A 22,335-nucleotide genomic window follows, 5' to 3' on the forward strand; every position below is an offset into this window, starting at 1 on the left:
GTATTGTTGGGCAGACACAAAGGTATCTTTGATGTGTGCTTTAATATGCAAAAGTAATATGTCCGTAATCTTTAATGAAGAGTAGGACCAAAATTACGAATTTAGAGAACCTGTAGACAATCAGTCAGCCAGTAGATATTAATTTACCGGCTTAATTTGATATAAATCTTTTTTTAAATCTGTTTTAATCGATTTACTTAAATCGTTATTAGCGGAGATTGCTGCGCACCTATAACCTCTTTTTAATAATATTTTAGTTCCACAATCATGCCGTAAATTAAATTTCCTAATTCGTAGCAAAAAGTGCTTTGCGATCCAATTTTTTACAACCGCTGGTCTAGGACACCAAAATTCACGTGATCGCACATTAAATTTAAGAAAATTATAAATAAATTTTTGAGCATTTCGACACACAGATATATGTGACGTTTTTGGCATGCACTTTGTTAACAACGACATACGTAAATAATTATATATTCACATACATATGTGCGCATATATATGTACATATCGGAAATGATATGCGTATAATTTCAATATTTACAAATACTATTATTCTACGTGCATAAATTAACATTTTTTTTTCGAAATATAAGTCAAAAAAAAAAAAAAAATAAAATAAAATAAAAATCTCTTAAAATAAACTTTTATCTACAAAATATATACATATATATACTTTATACGTATGCATATCCCTATGATATATATAACTAAATTTTATTTATGTATAATACTTTTGTCTTCATAACGTATGATGGCATCGCCGATTTGTTTTCTGGATGCTAAATGAATGCATTTATGTTGACTGCTGCCAATTAGCGGCTCTGGTAAACTTTTACTATTACTATTGCGATCGCTGACATCAGACGTTGCTGCCAGACATTTGGGCAGCGTTAAGCTGTTGCCGTTTTCTCGTCTGTGTTTATCAACGAAATGCCTGATGCCACCACCATAACGTAAATTTGGTTCTACACCGCGTAATATATGAACTGACACTTTTGATGATACAAACATATCCAAAATGTTGTTAATGCTTTTGTCAGCACGAGTAAACAAGCGTTCAATATCGGTATCCATGCGCATTATAGGCAAAGATGTCTCTACTAGTTTACGAGCTTTAATGTAAGAAACAAAATGTGAAAAACAAAATAAAATTAAAAAAAAATATAGAGAAATAAAATTAAAACTTAAAATAAATTAAAAGGAAAATAATAACAAAACTAAATAAATTGAAAAAAAAAAAAATAAATAAATAAAACGAAAGCACTAATGCCGAACGAATTGACAAAGTAAGACTGAATGCTAGATCTAACCTTTTCTACTCATCTAAATGAATTCATAATTTTAATCAATCTTCACAATTTACGGCAGCAGGTTTACGTAATTCTAGCAACATAGCAATATATATGTATAGGTTCTTGGCACTGTCAACGACTTTTCAAAGTAAAATGCAACTTAACTCCAACAATTGCAATAATTCCTTTTATTCGGTTTTTTTACACTCTACCTTTAAAATAATAGTTTGTAGGAAAGGAGATTTCCCTTAAGTTAATCGAACTATTAGTTACTAATACTAGTCTGACTGCCTTGTTTCGCGCGAAAATTAAACTTTTTCATTTAAATACTGAATAATCATTCAAAAGTGTATACATTGAGAAACCTCTATGTAACTCTCCATCTATAGAAATATAGATTAAGTGGTTCCTTTTTTTTGAATTCACTTATACTACGTGCCACAAAGTTTCTTAAATCAAATATAATTTACGAGAATAGTTGCAATGTTGGCATTTTTTCATATTTTTCGAATATAATTTTTTTTTTTTTTTTTCTTATTATTTAAATAATGCATTTTCGTTTAAGCTGGTACAGCATGGAAACATGGCTATTTTTTCCAACCTAGTGCGATAAACTTAAGGAACATATTAGTTTGGGGAAAAAGAAATCCATTATTTTTATATGAACTTCAGGACTTTATTTAACATGCTTCGGATTGTCCGATTTGGGTCAAATATGCACCGTTTTGTTGTATGATTTGTTGCCATTTTAAAGGTAACTTCAAAATGCCTCTCTCATAGAAGTCCTGGTCTCTATTTGCAAAAAACTCTAGTAGTCGATTTTCACAATCCTCCCTAGATTGGAATTTTTTATCATTAAAGAAATTTTGCAATGCCAGGAAAAGATGATAATCGCTTGGTGCCAAGTCCGGACTGTACGGCGGATGCATTAAAACTTCCCAAACAAGTTCCCGAAGTTTCTGGCGAGTCACTGTAGATGTGTGTGTCCTAGCGTTGTCCTGGTGGAACACGACACCTCTCCTGTTGGCCAATTCTGGCCGTTTCTGGTCAATCGTTATCTTCAAACGGTCCAGTTGTTGACAGTAGAGATCAGAATTTAGCGTTTGGCCATATGGAAGCAACTCATAATAAATAATCCCCTTCCAGTCCCACCAAATGCATAGCAAAACCTTCCTGGCCGCCACCGTTTGTGGTGCTTCACCGCTCTTTGACCACGATCGTTTTCGCACAGGGTTATCGTATGTGATCCATTTCTCATCCCCAGTCACCATCCGTTTAAGAAATGGGTCTATCTCATTCCATTTGGCCAAGGCTTCGCAGATGGAAATTCGATCCATCATGTTTTTTTCTGTTAATTGGTGTGGCACCCAAACATCGAGCTTCTTTTTGTCTCCAGCTTTGTGTAAATGGTTTAAAAGTGTTTTATGGTCGATTTTTAGCTCCTGGGCGATGTTACGACTGCTAACATGCCGGTCAATTTCGATCATTTCTCCGATTTTATCGACATTTTCGACGACCGGCCGACCTGTGCGAGGTGCATCTTTAACATCAAAAATTCCTGAACGGAATCTACGAAACCAAAATTGCACATAATTGGCTGTTACAGTATCGGAACCATAAACACCATTCATGCCGGTTTTTTGAACAGATTTTCAGATCAACTTAAAGAACTGATATTAAAATAAGAATTTCAATCGTAAACAAACATCAGAATCACATGCTTTCGCTGAGGATTGGGATATTTCGACCCGCGCATTAAAGACGAATTTAGATATCCATTAGGACATGATTTTTGGATGATGTCTATGAAAAATATATTTTTCATTATATTCAAAAAGTATTAAGTTCAATTTTGCTTCGATTATCGTGATATGGTGCTTTGTAAACTGTTATAAAGATATAATATTATAAACTATCTTTTGTGATTTCCACTTGGTAGTGTGATTGCAATACCGTAATATGCGTCGACTTTGAAGTGCGACAGAATAATGCAAATTCAGCATAATTCTTTTGCTAAAAAGAAAAATGAAAATTATGTCACACTTCACCTGGCTGAGTATTGCATTTCGTAATGCAATACGATCCCAGGCGCCCAAACTAAAACAATTATTATTTGTTTACGTTAGCATAATTTAGTGTAATAATTTATCTATAAATAGCCAGGTAAGAATTGAATAAAGTCAATTCTCAAAAAAAACAAAGCAATTCAACAAGCGTATTAATCCGCTAAAAGCTCAAAGGCGTTCCATCCTCTTGGTATCATTGTTACGGACTGCCTCATGCCGAGCTCAAATTGACATTTGTCAAAAGGCAGATCGACTTGGCGTTCTGAAGCCGAGCAGTTTAGGAAATATTCTTCACACTTGGGAAAGATTCATAGGGAATTTTCTCATAAATAAAATATCAGCTCGCCAACATTCAAATTTATTACATAGCCATTCCTTATAAGACTAACTTCGGGACATTGAATTGCCTTTGTACATTTTATTTATAGTTCTTAGGAGATCTATTTGCAATTTATTTACAGGAACTTGTATTCAAAATACTTCTGGTTTTGTCCGGTTGAATATTTCGATTTAACTCTCTTGACTCAATTGTCTTTGCCTTTCGCAAATATTCGACTTATGTACCTTTTTGTAAGCAAGTTACGAGACATTTTTGTGTTAATCTTTTTTCCCGCGAAATGTTCTCCTAATCGTTGTTAATCTTTTCGACAATCGCCAGCTGCACGTGGCAGGTGCACCATTATGCATGAGTACATAAAATCCCCTTTTCTTTTTATTGGAATTTGGTTTCTTAGAAGGTCAACTTGGTTTAATGCGAAGGCATTAATCATTAAATGTGGCATTTTCGTGAAAATGACATTTTAACATAATACATCATTTGGCTGAAGCTATTCGCCAAGCAACTATCAGTTTTTGAATTTAATTTATACCTTTCCATAATTGTCCACAGAATTAGACTCGGCAACGAGAAATCTTCACTTTTAGATGCAAAATAAACAAACACATCTAATTAACTACTGAAAATATTGACATGAAATTTGACAGAGACTACTGTCAAGCCTTAAAAAAAAGGAAGAAATGGAAATACAGCTTGCGTTAAATATCTCGTACTAACTATCAACATGAAAATAAATGAATTCTTGATAAAAAAAAAAAATATAAACATCCCAGCCTCTTACGTAAACATTTACTAAAATTTTCGTACGATCCTTTTCGATATTTTTCAAGGCAAAGTAAAACAGTTCGACCAGTTCAACCATGCGACATAACTTTTACTGAGTTCGTTTTAAATATATTTATACATTTTAAGCTGCAGATGTGACAAAAGTTGCAGCAACTAATGAAACAATTAAAAACATTATGGCTGGGCAAGACTCTATATAGCATTGGCTACTATAATGCTTCATTTATTTTGGTGATAATATGAGAAAACTTGTACTTTATCACAACGGGTGCAAAGCTTCAACTCAGTTTGTCCGAATAGGGCGAATTAAATTTTTTTATTTATCATCTAGTTTCATAAAGTCTTACATATTCGACTTTCTCGCTATGTGAAGACGTAAAGAAAGAATATGAGTCTTCAAAATAGACTTAATTATTGCAAAGATGGTATAGTGAAGTTTTATATCAAATTACTATCACGGATCAGTTCCTATCGTAAAACATTAAAAATTAGATCTTATTGCCATATAAAAAGGTTCACCTTTTGTCGGCGTGGCTAACTAAGGGAGTTGCCACATCAACTAAGTATGCCAAAGTCCTGTTAGTCAAGGAATTTTTCCGACATTGTACGAAGAGTGTTCGTAAAAGCGTTCTTTTCCTATTCATTTTTAATAGGGTTTGTCTTTGGACCAAACCAACTCAGAGTTCTTCGTTGAAATATCTGAAAACTTGCGATCTCTACATTGAATGTGGAAATTCCGTGCAGTATGTTAAAAATGTATCTCACCGAATCTTAAAAATAACGTTATTCCAGTATGGTTTTTCTAAGCAAATTTTTATTTTTCACTTACTATTTGAATACGTTCCCTATAAAGGCTTCTTACCTTGTACATAATCTCGACTGTAGAATGATATAACATCATAATTCCATTTGTCGAAATAACCGCTGCCTTGACTTACATCGCAACTTTCGCAGTCTTTACAAAAGCTTGCTAAACGGCATGGATAAAGCATGAAACCAATCGGTGAATATATCTGAAAGCCTTGTATCGTATTCATGCGTACCTATAAATTAATAAAAATTGGTTTTTGAATATTACCTTGACGAATGAAAATTACTTACTCGATTTAAAAAATCAGGCTTAAAGGTTATGGAATTTGAAGCCATTAATACTAGGCTTTCAAGACCTATTTTAGGTAAGGCAAGATCGGCAACGGCAATACTTAAAATTTCATTATGACCATATAATGAATTCAACATTACATGATCATCAGGAACTGAATTACTTAGCGTTGGTCGCAGACGTATGGAAACCCAAGCAATACGTGAGCCGTCCGCCTTATATTTAGCCGATAAATCTAAGGCAAGCGTTTTAATATCTCTAAAAGGATCTGTATCACCTTTACTTATAGAGTCAAAGCGATACATAAATATCTGTAGGAAAAAATATAGAAAAGTTAAATGCATGTACATGTGTATATATGCAGGCGTCCCTCATATAACGCGATCAATTCATATCGTGCTGTGTCGAAACCATATTATACGAAACTTTTTTATTTATTCATTTGAAATATGTTATAATATAGAAGAATATATATATATATATATGTATATATAATTTGAGCTTAGACATAATGTATATCAAGGCAATGTGTATCGTGTTGTATAAAAGGTCGCGTTATGCGAGACTTTGAAAGCCTGCCTAAGTAATGGCAATTTGCACCGTATTATAGCGAAAGCAAGCCTTAAGGTATAAAATTTTATGATAACTTAAATTTCTTTCGAAACATCCATGTAAACGAAAAAATAAACTAATTACAAGTTTTTATACAAAAAAAACCAAACCATTCAACTCAAAATTATGATGAAATAGAAAAATTAAAAATTTTTATTTTATTTATTTATTCTCTATGTATTTGGTAAACAAATTTACAAAGTAGATCATAGGCTCGCGTGTATTGAAAACTTTACCGCACTTGAGATCTAAATCCGCGACCATCGAATTACTGTTCGTGAATTAAAAAAATATACAATTAAAAAATAATATTGACGATCACAAGACTAATTTTCAAATTACAGCTAATTTCATTTATTCTCAATTTTTTTTTTTTTTTTTTCTTTTTGTCTTATAAAAATAAAAGTCAAAAGCCATTGAAATAACAATCTAACGGAATACACAAATCGATTCTTTGAAATCATGCTAGAATAATCGGAAACTTTTCACCGTATTATATTGGAAAAGCGTTATGCGAGAGGCGCCTGTCTATGAACATTCGATATGATTTACGTAGTAATTGTATTTACCATTAATAGGAATGTGTTGTCTTGATTACGCATACAAGTGCTTTCATAATGTTTAATGAAATCTTGAGCGTATTCAACTTGATGCTCAAATGTGGGTATTAATATGGCTATACGAGTACTCTCCGTGACATAAGGCGAGGGCACCACCTCGACGCGGCCTAATGGCTTTATAATCTGAAAACTCTTCATTAACGTATCAGTTTGACTAATTGAAGCAAATTTTCCCGTTTCTCGAAAATTTAAATGTAACTGATAATCCATACCGCGGGTAGCATCAAAACGTCTATAAATGGTATGTATACCCATATATTGTAACGTGGAATATTTATATGTGGCATATTGTTTTGTTAATTCGAGCACTTTATCGAGATCGAGGGCTTCAATACTGTTTAGAGGTTCAATATTATTGGCGTCGTTAGGTAAAAATATATGAGAGCGATTTAGCAAATGCCAAGTAAGTATATCGTGTCGTGTTTCGGGGGTGCTTGGCAAAGGCACGCCCAACGGCCATCGAATCTCTAATATGTTATTCGATATGGTACCATTGGCAATACGATATGATTTCAGTTCTAAATTGTTACTAAGACGTTGAATCACTTCCAAATGGTGCTATAAGTAAATATATATATATATATATATATGTATATACACATATATATATTATTGAAAATAAATAATAATTGTTGATTAGTTTAAGTTCCGATACGTTCGAAAAGTAGGCTTACCTTTGAAAAATAGGCATGTAGACGATAGAAATCATCTGTATTTGTTACCGGATATATAGTGGTGGCATTATGAAATGTTGCATCCTTCGCCAGTATATTTAAATCTTTAAACAGTTTTGCTGTAGGTTTCAATGCATATGTTTTTTGTTGTATACCCTAAAATACGAAAAAGCAAAAATATTTTATGATTTTTGTGCATATAACGAGCACCCATGTTGTCACCAAATGTGGAGAAATATGTAATTATATACATATATATGCACAGGCATATATATATATATATAGGTAGTGCTTGTACACTGCTTTCTGTCAACAATAATTTCCATTTTATTCCAACAAAGCCATCAGTGTGAACAAACAAATAATTTAAAAACATATTTGTATTAGTGTTTGCGTTAAACGGTTTATACATACATACATACATACATACATACATATGCGCATTCATACACATGTATATATTTATACAGGCATTCAGATGAAGCCAACATGCATATATATATTGTATCATATTAAATTGCCACTATCGCACACGTCCATAAAGAGCCAGACACTATAAATTTCCTCAAAATAAAGTAAAGACGTTTAATGAATGTCTGTGTTCGTTAGGGAATAATTTAAAATATTCAAATAAAATTTAAGTAACATTTAAAGTTAATTTGAGAAAAAAAATAATTTTTATTTCTAACTTCCAGATAAAAAACATACGCAAGGGATGCATGCACTCACATCTTTTACTTAATTTAATAAAAAAACAAAAATAATTTAATTCTAAAGTAAACGAGAGTTAAGTGAATAACTTGTAAATCAAATCTTTAGATATCGGGATGATACATTATCACCCTTCCGGCCAGCGAATATTTCTGAAATAAAGTCCCACCAGAAGATAGGTTTTAGCGTTTTCGTTAAGCATTAGAGAGACTATATAGGATATGTATATTTGAAAATCGATTTTGGAGGATTTCGGGGTGAAAATTGCCCACAAACGGTAAACATTAAAAATATTTAATATCGTTAGCTTATAACTTATAAATAAATTCTACGAAACGATGGGTATCGAAGATAAGCCTGAAGACTAATATAATTTTCTTGCATTTTTTAAAACACAAGGAATTAAGTTACATTTTGTCATTTGCTGGCTACTTCATTATTACGCGCGTTCATTGAACTTAAGTTCTCGTCATTTTTTTTTTTTGGCGAAAAATTGTATGAAGGTAACTACCGACTCTTGCATCGATTTCGACGTATAAAAACTTTTGCAAACTTTGATATCAAGGGCAACCATGTATCGAGGATTTAAGAGTAGTACAACATCTGCAAGAAATCAAGCTCAAAAAATTTTCAACGCATTAGCAATAATGTTTAGGGCATTATCTTGTTATAGAGATTTGTCAGATCTTGTGGTCTGCATTTAAATTAATTGTTTCATTGCTTGGAAGGAGCTCGAAAAATGAAATATTTTTGTAGTTCCGCTCAGCTAAAACTTTGATCGCTTTTAAAGCCAATCCAGCTTTCAGTTTAACTCTGGTATTCGTTTTTCACCCTTTCTTAACTTGTATTGATATTTTTCAAATAAAATATTCCATTGAATAATCCACTTATCCAGTTATCATTCGTTGACTCGTTTCAGAACTATGAGTAGACTGTACTTGAATATCTTAAAAACCATTAGAGATATTTAAATATTTAGCTTTCTTAACACGATCGAAAGTTTTTTATTTGCTGATCAAAAGCGTCGCACAATTGCTTTCTTTCTGTTAAAAGCACTTTAATTTTTTTTTTTTTTTAATGTTGCACTTGTTAAAACGTTTGAAACACTCAGGAGGAGGCTTTAGAGACGCCATAAACTATGTACATTCTTGATCATCATCAAATTCTGAATCGACATAAGCACGAGTGTTTGTGATATATCTGTGGCTCGAATCAGAAAAGCTAAGATCTCGATGTCAAATTTTGAGTAGAAGTATTCACATTTCTTACACACAGGCTGAAATTGAAAAATGAGCCTTGTACGTGCACAATGTAACATAAACTGTGAATATCTTTGCTTGGTCGTTGCTCATAAACTACAAAAGGTAAACGAAAAAAATTTCCAATTGCGTTTAATAAAAGTGCTCACCCAACATTATAGAGTAATTAACTTTAGTTTTTTTTTTTTTTTTTTTTTTTTTGTTTTTTCTTGAGCTTTTCTGGCGATCGAGTTTGAAAGGTTTGGTCACAGAAAAATAGAATAGGTGTTTGCATGTATTTTGATCAGCGACATCTATTGGTGAAAATAATAAAGTAATGCGAAGTATCAATGTAAACCATGGTTAAATTCGATCATTTTGACTTTCCTCTACGTAAAATAACGGTTTTCCATTTAGTATTGTTGAGTTATTCAATGTACACAGACGCTGATCATAGAACGCTCAAAATTGCGTTCTCGACACTCATTACTTTCAATGTTTGATTTGAAGAAATCTGGTGCCACATTGCATCAAACACTTTTGAAAGCTTATGGTGATGTTGTTCCATCATAACTCAACTGTCGGTTTCGATTTCAATGGTTGGAAAGTGGTGAAGCTGATGTTCATGGCGGCAAACAACAGCTTGGAGAACCAAAAAATTTCGAAGACAATGAATTGCAAGACCCAGCTCAAACGATCAAAGTACTTTCGAACAGCTTAGCAAGATCAGCAATAGCGGTTAACAGGCGCAAAGACATCTTCTTGCATGACCCTCTTGATCGTCCACACGTCATAAAAGTTGTTAGCTCGAATGGGAAATTCTGTTGCATCCGGCGTACTCACCATATATAGCGACTTCTGATTACGACATGTTCAGATCGATTTAACATGACTTGGCTGGCACGCGGTTTCGAAGTATTGAAGTAATACTGCGAAATTGGGTCGATGATTGAGTCGCTGCCAAATCAATATTGTTCTTTCGACATGGTATGGCCATCTTGCCAGAAAGATGAAAAAAAGTTGAAAAAAAATAATGGAAAATATTTTAATTAACATACATTGTACCAATTTTTCCCAATAAATGCCTTCTTCAAGTGAAAAAAAATGATCACAATACATACAAGCATTTAATAATTTTTTTACTTATTTTTAAGATATTCTATATTCTATATCGTTTCGTTGCTGATAATTCAATGATCATCCCAATTTATTGTAAAATGGGGCATAACGTTAAGGTCTCTGCTTTAGTTTGATTTGACATTAGACCACCAGTCAGCCTATTGAATGAATGTTCATGCCTCCCCTTATAAGAATGTAAATCTGACTTGATTGACGATGAACTACGAACAAAAAAAATTTAAGTTTCGGTAAAATTATAGCTATCGCTAATCTATCAATAGGCTTTTTTATACTAATCTTGGTAATGGCTACTGCAATTAGTTGCAAATTCCAAGACGTTCTCGTACTCGTAGCATATACATTTGAAATGTGGCAGTATGGCAGTATGCACTCTTCCTTGCGATAAAACATGTTATATGTTAAATTTGAAAACTTGCGCAAGTTTTTGTTTAAATGTAGAACAAAATGCTCAAGCGCGAAAGAATATAAGTACGATGCGTTTCTTGTCTCGTTGCCGTTCTTACGTTCCACTTAGAACTGCTTTCATCTGCAGCATCTGTCTGCCGATTCGCAAAACAAATTATATCCAATTATTTTAAACGAATTAAAAAAAAAAAAAAACATATAATACATTCATGATTACGCATTCGCACACACATACATTGGACGTTAATTTTCTCTTTTGCATTCCGTAAGGCGCGCGTACGTGAGATTAAAGAGTTTTTTCGCACTTACTTGCTGCGTTGAGTTTTTGTTTGCAATTTAAGCCTAAATACTTAATGAAATTTTACATGCATTCTATGCATTCATGCATAATCCATTTGGTTATTTAACAAAGAGATGGACATGTGCCCGGATCTTTAATTTCCTTTACGTTTCAAGTAACGTCGAGATTAATATTAACGCCAATAAAATGGTCGCATGTTTATTTAATAAAATATGCAAAAAAAAAAAAAACCAATTTTTTTTTATGTAATAATAATTTATTTAATAAATATAAAAAAAAAGAAAAGGCAATTATTTTATTATCTTAGAGTTGCTAAGATTCGCTTACTTAAGATCCGCTATCAAGAAATGCATAATCAAATTGAAGAGTTTTCCTCAGAAGTGTACGGAAGGGTATTAGCACTCTAGGGACGTATCACTCTAACTAAGCGTAAGCTTTCTATTGCATAACCATTGCATTGTACATGAAGACAAAGTTGAATGTCAGCTTTTATTATGATATTCGAACCGTAATTTATAGCCATATTTAATGGAGTATACCCGAGGAGCGACGTAGTTTTGAAGAAAACAGCAAAAAACAAAATATTTCTGAAGGACAGACATATTAGAAGAATTTTTATCATGAAATGATTTTCAGTTTATTCATTTATTTATTTTTTTTTTTGCTTTAGAATTTATTTCCAATTTCTTTAATGTTCTATAAATCAAAGTGGATAGTATAATTTTTTAAACCTTAGAAGAAAAAACATATTTTCTTAATTTAAGTTTTTAATTATATACAAGAGAAAAATTTTAACAGAGTTTTACTACAATTCACTTGAAGCTTTAGTAGAACATTTTTGACATGTTACACTATTAGATGAACAAGTACAAAGGGTATGGTGGGCCACTATTCACCAAAAATTACCCTACACCACTTCGTAACAAGCGTAACATGGCAAGTGGTCGAAAAAGTGCTTCGATCTGAATCGTTTTCAATAGTGTGGCTTCTCAGTCCGACGCATGGCAAAATTCGTGGCCTGAAGGTGGAACACACGAAAAAAAAGACGGACGGACAGACAAGCTTGGATCGATTCACAAAATGACTTTGCATTCAAATTCAAACAGGGTTCTGTATTGATCGGTAGGCATAATAATAGCTGGATCTATCTCGAGTCCACCTGGATGTTGCATAAATCCGCACAAGCTTAATATACGCATGCACCACAAGCGGTGTACCGTATAAAAAATAAATAATACATTTTTTGTAATTCTCATGCTAACCCCTTAATACATTTAATTTTTTGTCAATCCTATGCATTTTTTTATGCACTAAATACACTTATCAATTTTTATATAGCTCCATAATGGTTATAACAACTATAACTGAGAGATAAGCTGTTGTGTTCAACTTAGACTAAATATCTTTGCGCACACAATTAGTAATATATCAAATATTGTTTATGAATGAATAATCTTTATGTATATATGTATATACATGCACGTACGATATTCGAAGCCAAGGTAAAGTGACGATCGTATTAACAAAAAGCAGAGTTTACAGCATACCACCACTATGCAATATTCAAAGTTATGATTATACCCTACACCACTTGCGATACCGGGTATATTAACTTAGTGCGGTCATATTGAACCCGCAAAAGGGCTTAAGGTGGTCCCACCTTTCATTATGCAGATCGATTCAGAATCATTAGCTGAATTCATCTAAGTCAGTCTGTCCGTCTGATCTCTGTCCACAAGTACGCACTTGAAAAATTTATATAGAAACAAGATGCAATTTTTAAAAATACGAATTGCGTTAAATAATGTCGCGTAGGGTATTTAATGGTCGGCCTATATGTCCGACTATAATGTTCTTACTTGTTTTCGTATGCATAATTGTGCGGCAGCATCGCATGCTAAAAAAAAGCGTGCAGAGATGTTCAATTTTACTCCTGCATGGTTTCTTAGTAACTGGAAACGAACTTTTCCATCGATTTATTGAGTTCATCTGCAGTTCCAAACCATTTCGATATCCTAATTATAATTCAATTATATTATGTAGCTTACGTAAGCGTTACTCACATATGAAAAATGTATAATAAGCGTTTTGATAACGGATTTAAGAAAACAGTTATTTCTTTAGAACGGAAAGAACACTATCTAGTATTAGTAATGCAGCTAAGGTGTTGTGAAAGGAAATGGAAGCAAAAGGTATATAATAGATGAGGAGGCAGTCAAAAGCGCGAGATTTTTTTTTTTTTAAATTTCTTGAAATTGACAATAAAGTTTTCTTTTAAATAAATTTTAAACAAAAAAAAAAAAAAAAAAAAAAAAATTAAACAAACTAAAAGTTGGAAAATAAATGTTGTCCCAGTTTCATTTTTATGTGACTGTGTATAACAGTTTTTGGCGTTTACAAAAAAAAATGCATTAAAAAGCATTAAAGCATTAAGTGCTCCAGACATTTTATGTTTAGTCGCACGAAAGTGATAAAAGTGAGAAAATAATTATTTTTCAACTTTTAATTCATCTAAGTGAAAGTTTCCTTAAAAACGAATCTTTAATACAATTCATTTTTCACTTTTTAATCTATTACAATTCACATTTTACTCTCAATCTTGAGCGGATCGTTAAAAGAAAGTATAAGCCGACACTTCGTGGCTACCCTCCTATTTTATTTGAAAGCAAAGTCAGACTTTTAAAGTGAACGAAACCGTTGAACAAAAAGTTTGAAATAAAAAAATGTTTTGGAAGATATGGTGCAAATGGTGCATAGCTCGTGTACGGTATTCGTGTCATTATTACCTATTGGAAGGACGCTGCTATGTCAAGCTTGCGATTAGAATATGAAAGAACTTTCTTTATTTATTTTATTCTCTTTAATATTAAATCACTGATATTGAACACAGCGTCCATTTAAGGAGATGTGCTAGCACACATTAAAAAGATTTTGCAAAATTATTCTCAACAATCGAAAAATTATGTTGCAGGAGATAGCTGTCATCCAAACAGCAGTAGTGTTGCATGAAAATGTGTGAGAAAAGTTTTCATAGGTTTGTGAGTTCGAAAAGGAGAGTTTATTGTATACCAGTGCATAGGCATTTCGGTGATGTAGAAGCATCCGGTAGGGTAAAGTTTTCCTACATTTCTGATCTGGATGGCATTTCTCTCGGTGTTCTCGTTAAGGAGCTGGTCATTGAAATTTTTTAATTTGTCCCCAGCAAGTAGTGTACTCTTAGATATCTGGGAATGTAGGTAGGTTCTATCGTTCCATAAGTTCGGCAGTAAAAACTCCATTGGAAATTCTACAGGTATTACCAAACATTCCGTAGTAGCTTAAGTCATTGAAGAAGTTGTGACAAATAGGCTCGTTATTCTTATCAAATCAGTTTGCCCAGCGTACCGGCATAGTTTTCCACGGTTAATAATCTTTTGAAATTTGCTGGAAAAAATGGCATGCAGAGAGACGCTATCTATGCCGGCGTTAACGAGTCGTTTGATAAAGCTTGTAGTGATCTTGCAATTTTAAAGCTAGAAAAAATTGGTTTTAGTCCTGGCCTGGTGCAATGATTCCATTCGCATCTTATGGATTGGACGCAAAGACACCGTACGCTGCCCGTTTACTCTCAATGAATTTATGCGTTCGTGTAGCCGTCGGTCCTGCTATTGATAATATAAATGTCGCAGTTTGCCCAATGAATTCATTGCATTCATACGGTCAGGGATCTGCTTGCGGTAAGAACGCATCCGAACCCTTATTTTGTGAAAGCTAGGTAGTGTAGCTCTCTTTGCTTGGCAAACGAAACTCTTACAATTTACTATTGCTGGACAATGGCAAATCTCAGGCCAAGTCATCAGCTATTAGGCTGATGGATTATGAAGGAACAATAGAGTTAACTGAGCTGTGTTATCATTGATTGAATACCTAGCAAATTATTGTAAGAATTATTACCACTAACAAGGCCTAGAGTTACTAGAAGAGTCAGGCGATGAGCGTGTAAGATGGTGAGGAAGCCAACTGAAGCAACCGAAGGCTCTGTTTATCAATACACTGTCAGCGAACAAGCTGGCCTGGGCGATAGGGGCAGATAGTCAATCCACTTTGGCAGCTATCCAAGTACAGCGCAACGCGTAAAACCTTAAAATTCGTGCAGTAACCGGGAATATTGAAAGCCGCTTTGGTTATCTCTCTTAAGTTTTTTTTCCAACTGGTTTTCTATTTTATTTATTTATACATTTTTAATTTAATGGAAAATTGTAGTTTGAAATCATATCTGGCGAACGCGCGGCGCACGGTCGATGGCTTCAGTCGGCAGGAAGACAGCTTGAATGATCGTGAAACGATGCATGAAACAAGTTTAAATTTTCTGGCTTAGGAGATGCGAGTGTTCTAGTACTATCGGAGTATGCGCAACTTTCACCGAATGCGGTTACCAAACAAAACAATTTTAACTCGCATAAAATCGCATTAGTAACAGCATGGAACTTAAGTAATGTTCTATTGCCGATAGGTTGATTCGTGCCGCAAATTGAAGAAGAAGTAGGAGCAGAACTCATATTAGCAGTAATTTTCGATTGTTAATTCTCAAAACTGCTAAGCTAGCTAGCTAAAAAAGGCTGAATGCGGAAAATGTTACAAAGTCTAAGGTTTTATCAATTCAAGAAATAATTGCCTCTGACATTAGCAACATTATTTGATTAAATGCTCAAATGAAGTTTTCAACGCATTACAATATATGATCGATAGACGCTATTGGCGTTTTTAATAGATTTATTCATCCCTGTATTTAAGAGCAAAGTTTATAAAAGTAAATAATTAGTGATAATTATAGCTTTTTTTTTTTTTTATTACTCTTTTTATAATGTGAATAATTACATGCACACCAAATAGTTTTTGCTATTAACTCATTTTATGATAATTGTTTCGCATACACTTTAAAGCAAGTGAACAACAATTGTTGGTTAAAAGATTGTACGATTTTTAATGGAAATTAAAATTAATTGACCATATATACTAGTTAGTTAAAACAAATAAGAAATTATGTACAACTGTGAACGAAACTCCTATGCACTCGCCGTCATATATATCATAAGAAGGACTTGAAAAAAAAAAAAAAAAAAAATGCACTCTATAGTGTTAATGGGTCGTTGTTTTTTGCCAAATATGCGCGAAAATTTTTATCGTGTCTTCACTGCAGTTTATGAGTAACGAGCAAAAAGCCCAGAAGGGGCTCAGTAGGGATATCCTTCGATTTAACCTCACTTTCAATGTCCATTTGCGTGCAAGAACTTTTAATGTTTTTGCCAAATTTCAAGACAATGTCTTTATTTTTACGAATGATAGGTTTGCTGCTGATATAACGTAGAGATGGTTACACGATCGAATATTCAATGTCTTTTCGAAAAACAAATGAGTTTTTACTTTTCTCGAAAAATATTTATTCATTAATAACTTCTTTGCACCCTAAGCAAGTCCCCTTAGATATAATATACTTGTGTCACCGCTTCTTTCAATCCCCAAAACACTTCTGAGATGCGCCTTTCGGTATTGCCTTGAATTTTTTTCCACCATGCAGTAATTCTCTCATTAATCGCACTTGTATGGATCCTTTCAGTTTTAGGAGCCGAAAGAGTTCGTAGAGAATAAATTGTTGTGTTTGGCCAAAGTACAAACAAGCAATTATGTGTAAGCAGGCGTACCGTCCTGGAGTAATACCCATGGTTCGCTGTTCCACAATTCCGGACATTGTTTTCGTTATGCGTTACGTAAACGGCGCATATCCTTTATTGACCACGCGATCTTTTGGCAAGAACTTACGGTGCCCACAATGTCACTGCAATTGAAGAAAACGAGTAAGCGAAACCTTCACGTTTAACCGAACTTGGCGTGTTCGGCCCTTCTGATTTTATACTTCTGACATTATAACCGTATCCCCCCCATGTTTCTTCACCGGCTATAACCCTTCCGAGCGAATCTGAATGGTCGTTGACATCATTCAACAGGTCTCGAGCGATGCTTATGGGATGGTTCTTTTCGTCAGAATTTAGCAATTTCGGAGCACACGTTGCATTCTCAGCAACGTCTTCAATAGCGATTCGACGATTCTTCATAACAATTTTTTTCACTGCTTTTATCGGCTGGGGAGTTCAGGGTGAGGATTGTCATTAACATTTATTCGGCCTCCTGCGAAGAGTTTGTAGCACTTATGAGCATTCTGTTTTTTCTTTTGAATACATCTCGTGTATGCTTGACGGAATCTCTGAAGTCTCTTTCGGGTCGTTACAAATTTTTTGACAAAAAAAAAAAAAATGATATTTTTTAATATCGGATTACCTAGCTCGTTATCACAAACTACAGCAGGTACAACTGTAACTTTTTTCGCGTACACTATATGGCGTTCGTGAGCAACGAGCAAGAAAATGCTTCTTTTTTTTTCTTTTTTAATTTGGAAAGAGTGGTGTTTTCAGTTTATGTGGTATTGTGTGTGTTCTTCGATCGATTATGTTCATTTGCTCTTGCGTGCAAGAACTTCTCGTGTTTCTGTTAAATTTCTAATTAAAGCAGCTTCACGTTTACGGCCACGAGTATATTTGTCACGGACATTCATTAAACGGACGGATAGACTTACTTAAATCGAACCACAATTTGGTATTGATCAAAAATATATATATGCTTTGTGTTACTTTTAAAGCTTCTTGCTGGGTTTTAACAAACTGACCGTACGTTCATCCTTCAATCAATGGTGGCTATAAAAATATTGCGTCTAATAAATGATACAACATTAGTCACTTTACAATTTTCTTTATATGTGAGCATGATGTGGATTGAAATGGCAATCTCCCAAATCTAGTTTCATTCCAACTAACTTTTTGATTTGAAGAAAAAACCAATTGCAAATTTATGACGCGACTTGCAGCTGCCGACCGATGAAAAAAGATTAGCGGAAAAGAAATCAATTATGGTAACTTGCTTATATAGGTAGAATATTTGAATAGAAAAAAATAGTTAAGGTAAGAATACTGTCAAATTTAAGCAAACTGTAAATAATCCAGCCCTTAAAGAAATTGATTGTAATTAACAGCGCAATCTAGTGATACGAACCGTATTAAGGCAAACATTTTTGTAATAATATCAACGAAACGAATACATCATGAACTTTGGTTAAGCATTATTTTTACAATTCGTTATGTATATTTTAGCTCGAACACACGTTGAATTTGGGATTAAATTTCAATTATTTTCATAATAACAGTTATGATACATACATACATACATACATACATACATATTATGCATAGTTTTTGAATAATTAAAATGTATTCAACTGTCATCGACTCCGTTCACAAGTTTCATACGAAATTTAAATAATTTAATCGCTTCGTCTTAGTTCCTTTTATTGCCGTTACTATCATTCTATGAATGATATCGTAAATTAGCTTTTTTAAGTAAATAAATTATCTCACAAATTAGCCAAAAAGGCAAGAAATTACCATAATATTCGCTTTATAGTTCATTTCGAATACATGAAAACGCCAATTAAAATGTTGTAGTCCCGTGAATCCGATTATTAAATGCTGTACAATAGTTTTCTTCCAACTGTTTAAATTTACGGATTTAATGAAAATTCGGAATTCTTCGGGTCCCAAAATGTGAACTCTTGTATGACATATCGCTGTTCTTCACTTACTTTCGTCACTACTTGCAGAACCATTTATTATTTTTTGTCCCCTACGTCACTTACGGGTATATTAAGTTTGTATAACACCCCGAGGTAGATCCAACTTTTGCTATAGCGACTTAAAAATGATTGTCCATTTACCCGTCTTATTTTCTTATGTTTAACCTATAGGCGGCGATTTTTGAGATTGAAACTTGGTGCACGGTATTGAAAATGGCTCGGATCCGTTCACTTTTTCGACAAATCCCCATGTAATGCCCTATTCTGAACAGTCGTTGGATGGAAAAAAGTTGTAATTTTCAAAAGTTCTTGGCAAAAGTGGTTTAGTAGTAGTATTTTGCCATTCTAAATAGGCGTGAACACTTTTTAACCTCCTCTCACGTGTCAAAAACTGAAGTTCATACGACAGAAAGGTATAATTTTCAATGCTTAATAATGGAAATTATATCACAATAATAATTTAATATAAAAAAATTAACTCCACCAAATTTGGACCATCTCGGCCTATTTTAAGGACCCTATCCTAATAACGATTTTCATGAAAAGCCTAAGTTTTTACAAGTGGCGATGGAAATTAACCCATAATGTTATACTAACTTCATACAAAAATGAGCTCTACAAAATTTGGACCATTTGGACCAACGCCTATTTTTAAGTTTTGCCGTATATAAGGATTAAACTTGTACTAGATTAGGTTGCGTTTTGGGCTCGCTTCTCCCGACATACACATATGAAAAATATGCCTTTATATAGAAACAAGATATCATTTTTTTGTTCTATAATAAAAATAAGAATTGTGTTAGACAATGTGGTGTAGGATATTGAATGGCCGGTCTTGACCAACTATAATTTTCTTACTTGTTTTATTTTACGAGAGTAGTACAGTTTTCTCAAACTAGGGTCGTAAAAGTTGTTAAATGTGTACGTCCTTGAGTCAAAACACGTTGACTTAACAAATTTCGTTAAAATATCTCAAAAATTTCAACCTGCCGGCTAAATAGAAAAATCCATAAACAAATGTCAATAAAACACACAAATAAACAGACGAACAGACAAACTTAATTCAATTCAGATAGTGATTCTAACTCTTTGGGCATAATCATGGGTAGATCTACCTTATTTTCTTTTGGATGCTTTTAAAAAAAAAATGCAAATTATTTAATTTATTGTAAAGTAATTTTATATAGCTTACTGGAAACATTGTCCCTTAGGCATAAGTAAGTAAGTAAACAGTGTTGAATTTCAAAAAAATGGAGTGAACTTTGTTCTTTTAAGATCACTTAAAAACCAAAGAATGGGTAATGATAAATCAATTGTAGTACTAATATATAAAACTCACGAAAATAAAGATCCAACAATTTTATGTACAATAATATATTTTTGACTTTCGCAATATGTCCGTTCGTCCAACCGGTAAAATTTGTATATTTTTAATTAGAACCATAAGAAAAGATGCGAAAAAAAGTAGAAGAGAAGTGTTAACCCTTTCACTACTAGATCTAGAAAATGAAACTTAAATTGGTTTTATATATTCGCCTTAAGTAATGCAAAAATTTCGCACTTCGTTTGGAAAAAAAAAAAAAATGATTTAGAAGTCAACGTTAAGTCTAAAAAAAATAAAATCCAGAAATTTATATTCCTTCCAAGTATAAATTATATATATATATATATATATATGTTTTATTGCATTTGAGCAGCGCAAAGCAGGCAAATAAACATCAATATCCAAAGTATATAAAAAAAAAATTTGGTTGCTATTAAATAATAAAAAAATTATATTTACATGAATGAATGAATCATTTCCATCAAACAGACAATATGTAAACATATTTTACATAAAAGAACGTAAAATTTTTCTCTCTACCATACATTTCAGTTTATTCATAAAGTAGTTTTTATGAAAAAAAAAACTCTTATCTGCTAACCCCAGTGCATATAGTGTACGCAAGTAAGTGTGTACGAGTTAAAAATGCAATTAAGTGGAATCAATAAAAAAAATGTAATAAACTTTATTGCGTAAAACTTGTTTTGCAGTCAGGTTAATATATACACAGTTTAAAGGTTTAAAATGCTATTAAATCATAAACAAATTACGTCACAATGAGTGATTCTTTTTTTTTTTTTTTTATAAATATTAATTAATCAAGTGCACATACCTGAAAGGTTTCTTGGCAGCCTGGCAAATTACTGGAATACTTAACGCAACGTCCTATATTAATTGTGTGTATATTTGTTATACCATTGCGTACGCACCAATCAAGATTGTTACGCATTTTACGTATAACACTGCTGCTAAGCAATATGCCAGCATTCAGATCGCAATAATTACGATCACTGCGAAATTCATCATTATTACCACTATCGCCATGACCAGCTACCCGATTGGCACTAAGAAAATTATAAACGGCATCCCCAGCCATAGCGGCAACAGCGGCCGTTGACGCCATATCATCATTATTATTATTATTATTATTATTATTATTATTGTTATCATTGGCCCCGTAGTTGCCGAAAGCACTCCCTCGTGTTCGTGTTCCCATATATAAATCGAATGTTATACTCATATGATAGAGCATCGCCTTTAGCTTACGTGCATCCACATATACATTATCACGTATGATTAGAAAATAATCAAAATCGTCCAAATAGTTATCGGCAATGTATTTGATAACATGGAATGGTCGCAAATTCTCTCGTGTATCTGTGAATCCAACAATATTCTTAAGTTTATAATTCGTCTTAACATTATCAGCATTAATAAAAAATTTTATTTTATTCACTAAATGTGCTGTGGTACGATTAATGGCCGTAGCCAATGTGTTGATATTATCCTGAGTTGTCATGACACCGATAAATAATTTCTCCCTTATACCCAATTCTGATGAATAATATCGTGGACGTATTACATTTTTTACCTGGAAAGATAATAATAAATGCAAAAAAAAAAAACAAAAAAACAAAAAAAAAAAAGAGACAAAAAAGTAAATTATTGTTATTGTCTACATTTTAGGTAATTAAATCGCATACATAACCCGACGATACAAAATAAATACTAATAAGTAAATGATTGTAAAACTTAATTATTGTTAATTGAAAACATTTTTTCTAAAGGTGACTGAGAGCGTGAATGTAAAAAATAGTTGAGTTTATCAATTTGCAACAATAATAAATATATTCAAAAAGTTTTATTATCCGCTTACAGCGAACGTTGTATGCCCGCCCAACATCTGAAGAAAGTATGCAAAAGAAATCAATATCTGCATGAAAAGTTATGTTACGCTACAATAGCTCGATCGACAAAGTTCTTAAGCGGGATCAATTTTTTTTTTTTTTACTTAAGAACAGAGCAGTGGGCAAAGTAGGGGACAGACAGAAGGACTGTCAGAAG

The 22,335-nt window shown here is 33.0% G+C and overlaps 1 protein-coding gene across 4 annotated transcripts in view; it reads right to left on the reverse strand.

Annotated features, from left to right (window-relative positions):
* Positions 1–663: 663 nt before the first annotated feature.
* LOC119639421 (chondroitin sulfate synthase 2) overlaps positions 664–22,335 on the reverse strand; it is a 59,101-nt gene continuing 37,429 nt past the window's right edge. For all 4 annotated transcript variants that reach the window (XM_038036810.1, XM_038036802.1, XM_038036793.1 and 1 more), the window contains exons 3-8: positions 21,104–21,862; positions 7,493–7,648; positions 6,768–7,376; positions 5,586–5,897; positions 5,347–5,527; positions 664–1,115 (exon numbers count right to left, since the gene is read on the reverse strand). In XM_038036810.1, the coding sequence (XP_037892738.1) occupies positions 718–1,115; positions 5,347–5,527; positions 5,586–5,897; positions 6,768–7,376; positions 7,493–7,648; positions 21,104–21,862 (2,415 nt within the window). In that variant the 3' untranslated portion in view covers positions 664–717. The remainder of the gene's footprint in view (positions 1,116–5,346; positions 5,528–5,585; positions 5,898–6,767; positions 7,377–7,492; positions 7,649–21,103; positions 21,863–22,335) is intronic.

The sequence above is a fragment of the Glossina fuscipes genome, unplaced genomic scaffold, assembly GCF_014805625.2.
Source record: "Glossina fuscipes isolate IAEA_lab_2018 unplaced genomic scaffold, Yale_Gfus_2 0, whole genome shotgun sequence".
NCBI classification, from domain to species: Eukaryota; Metazoa; Arthropoda; class Insecta; order Diptera; family Glossinidae; genus Glossina; species Glossina fuscipes.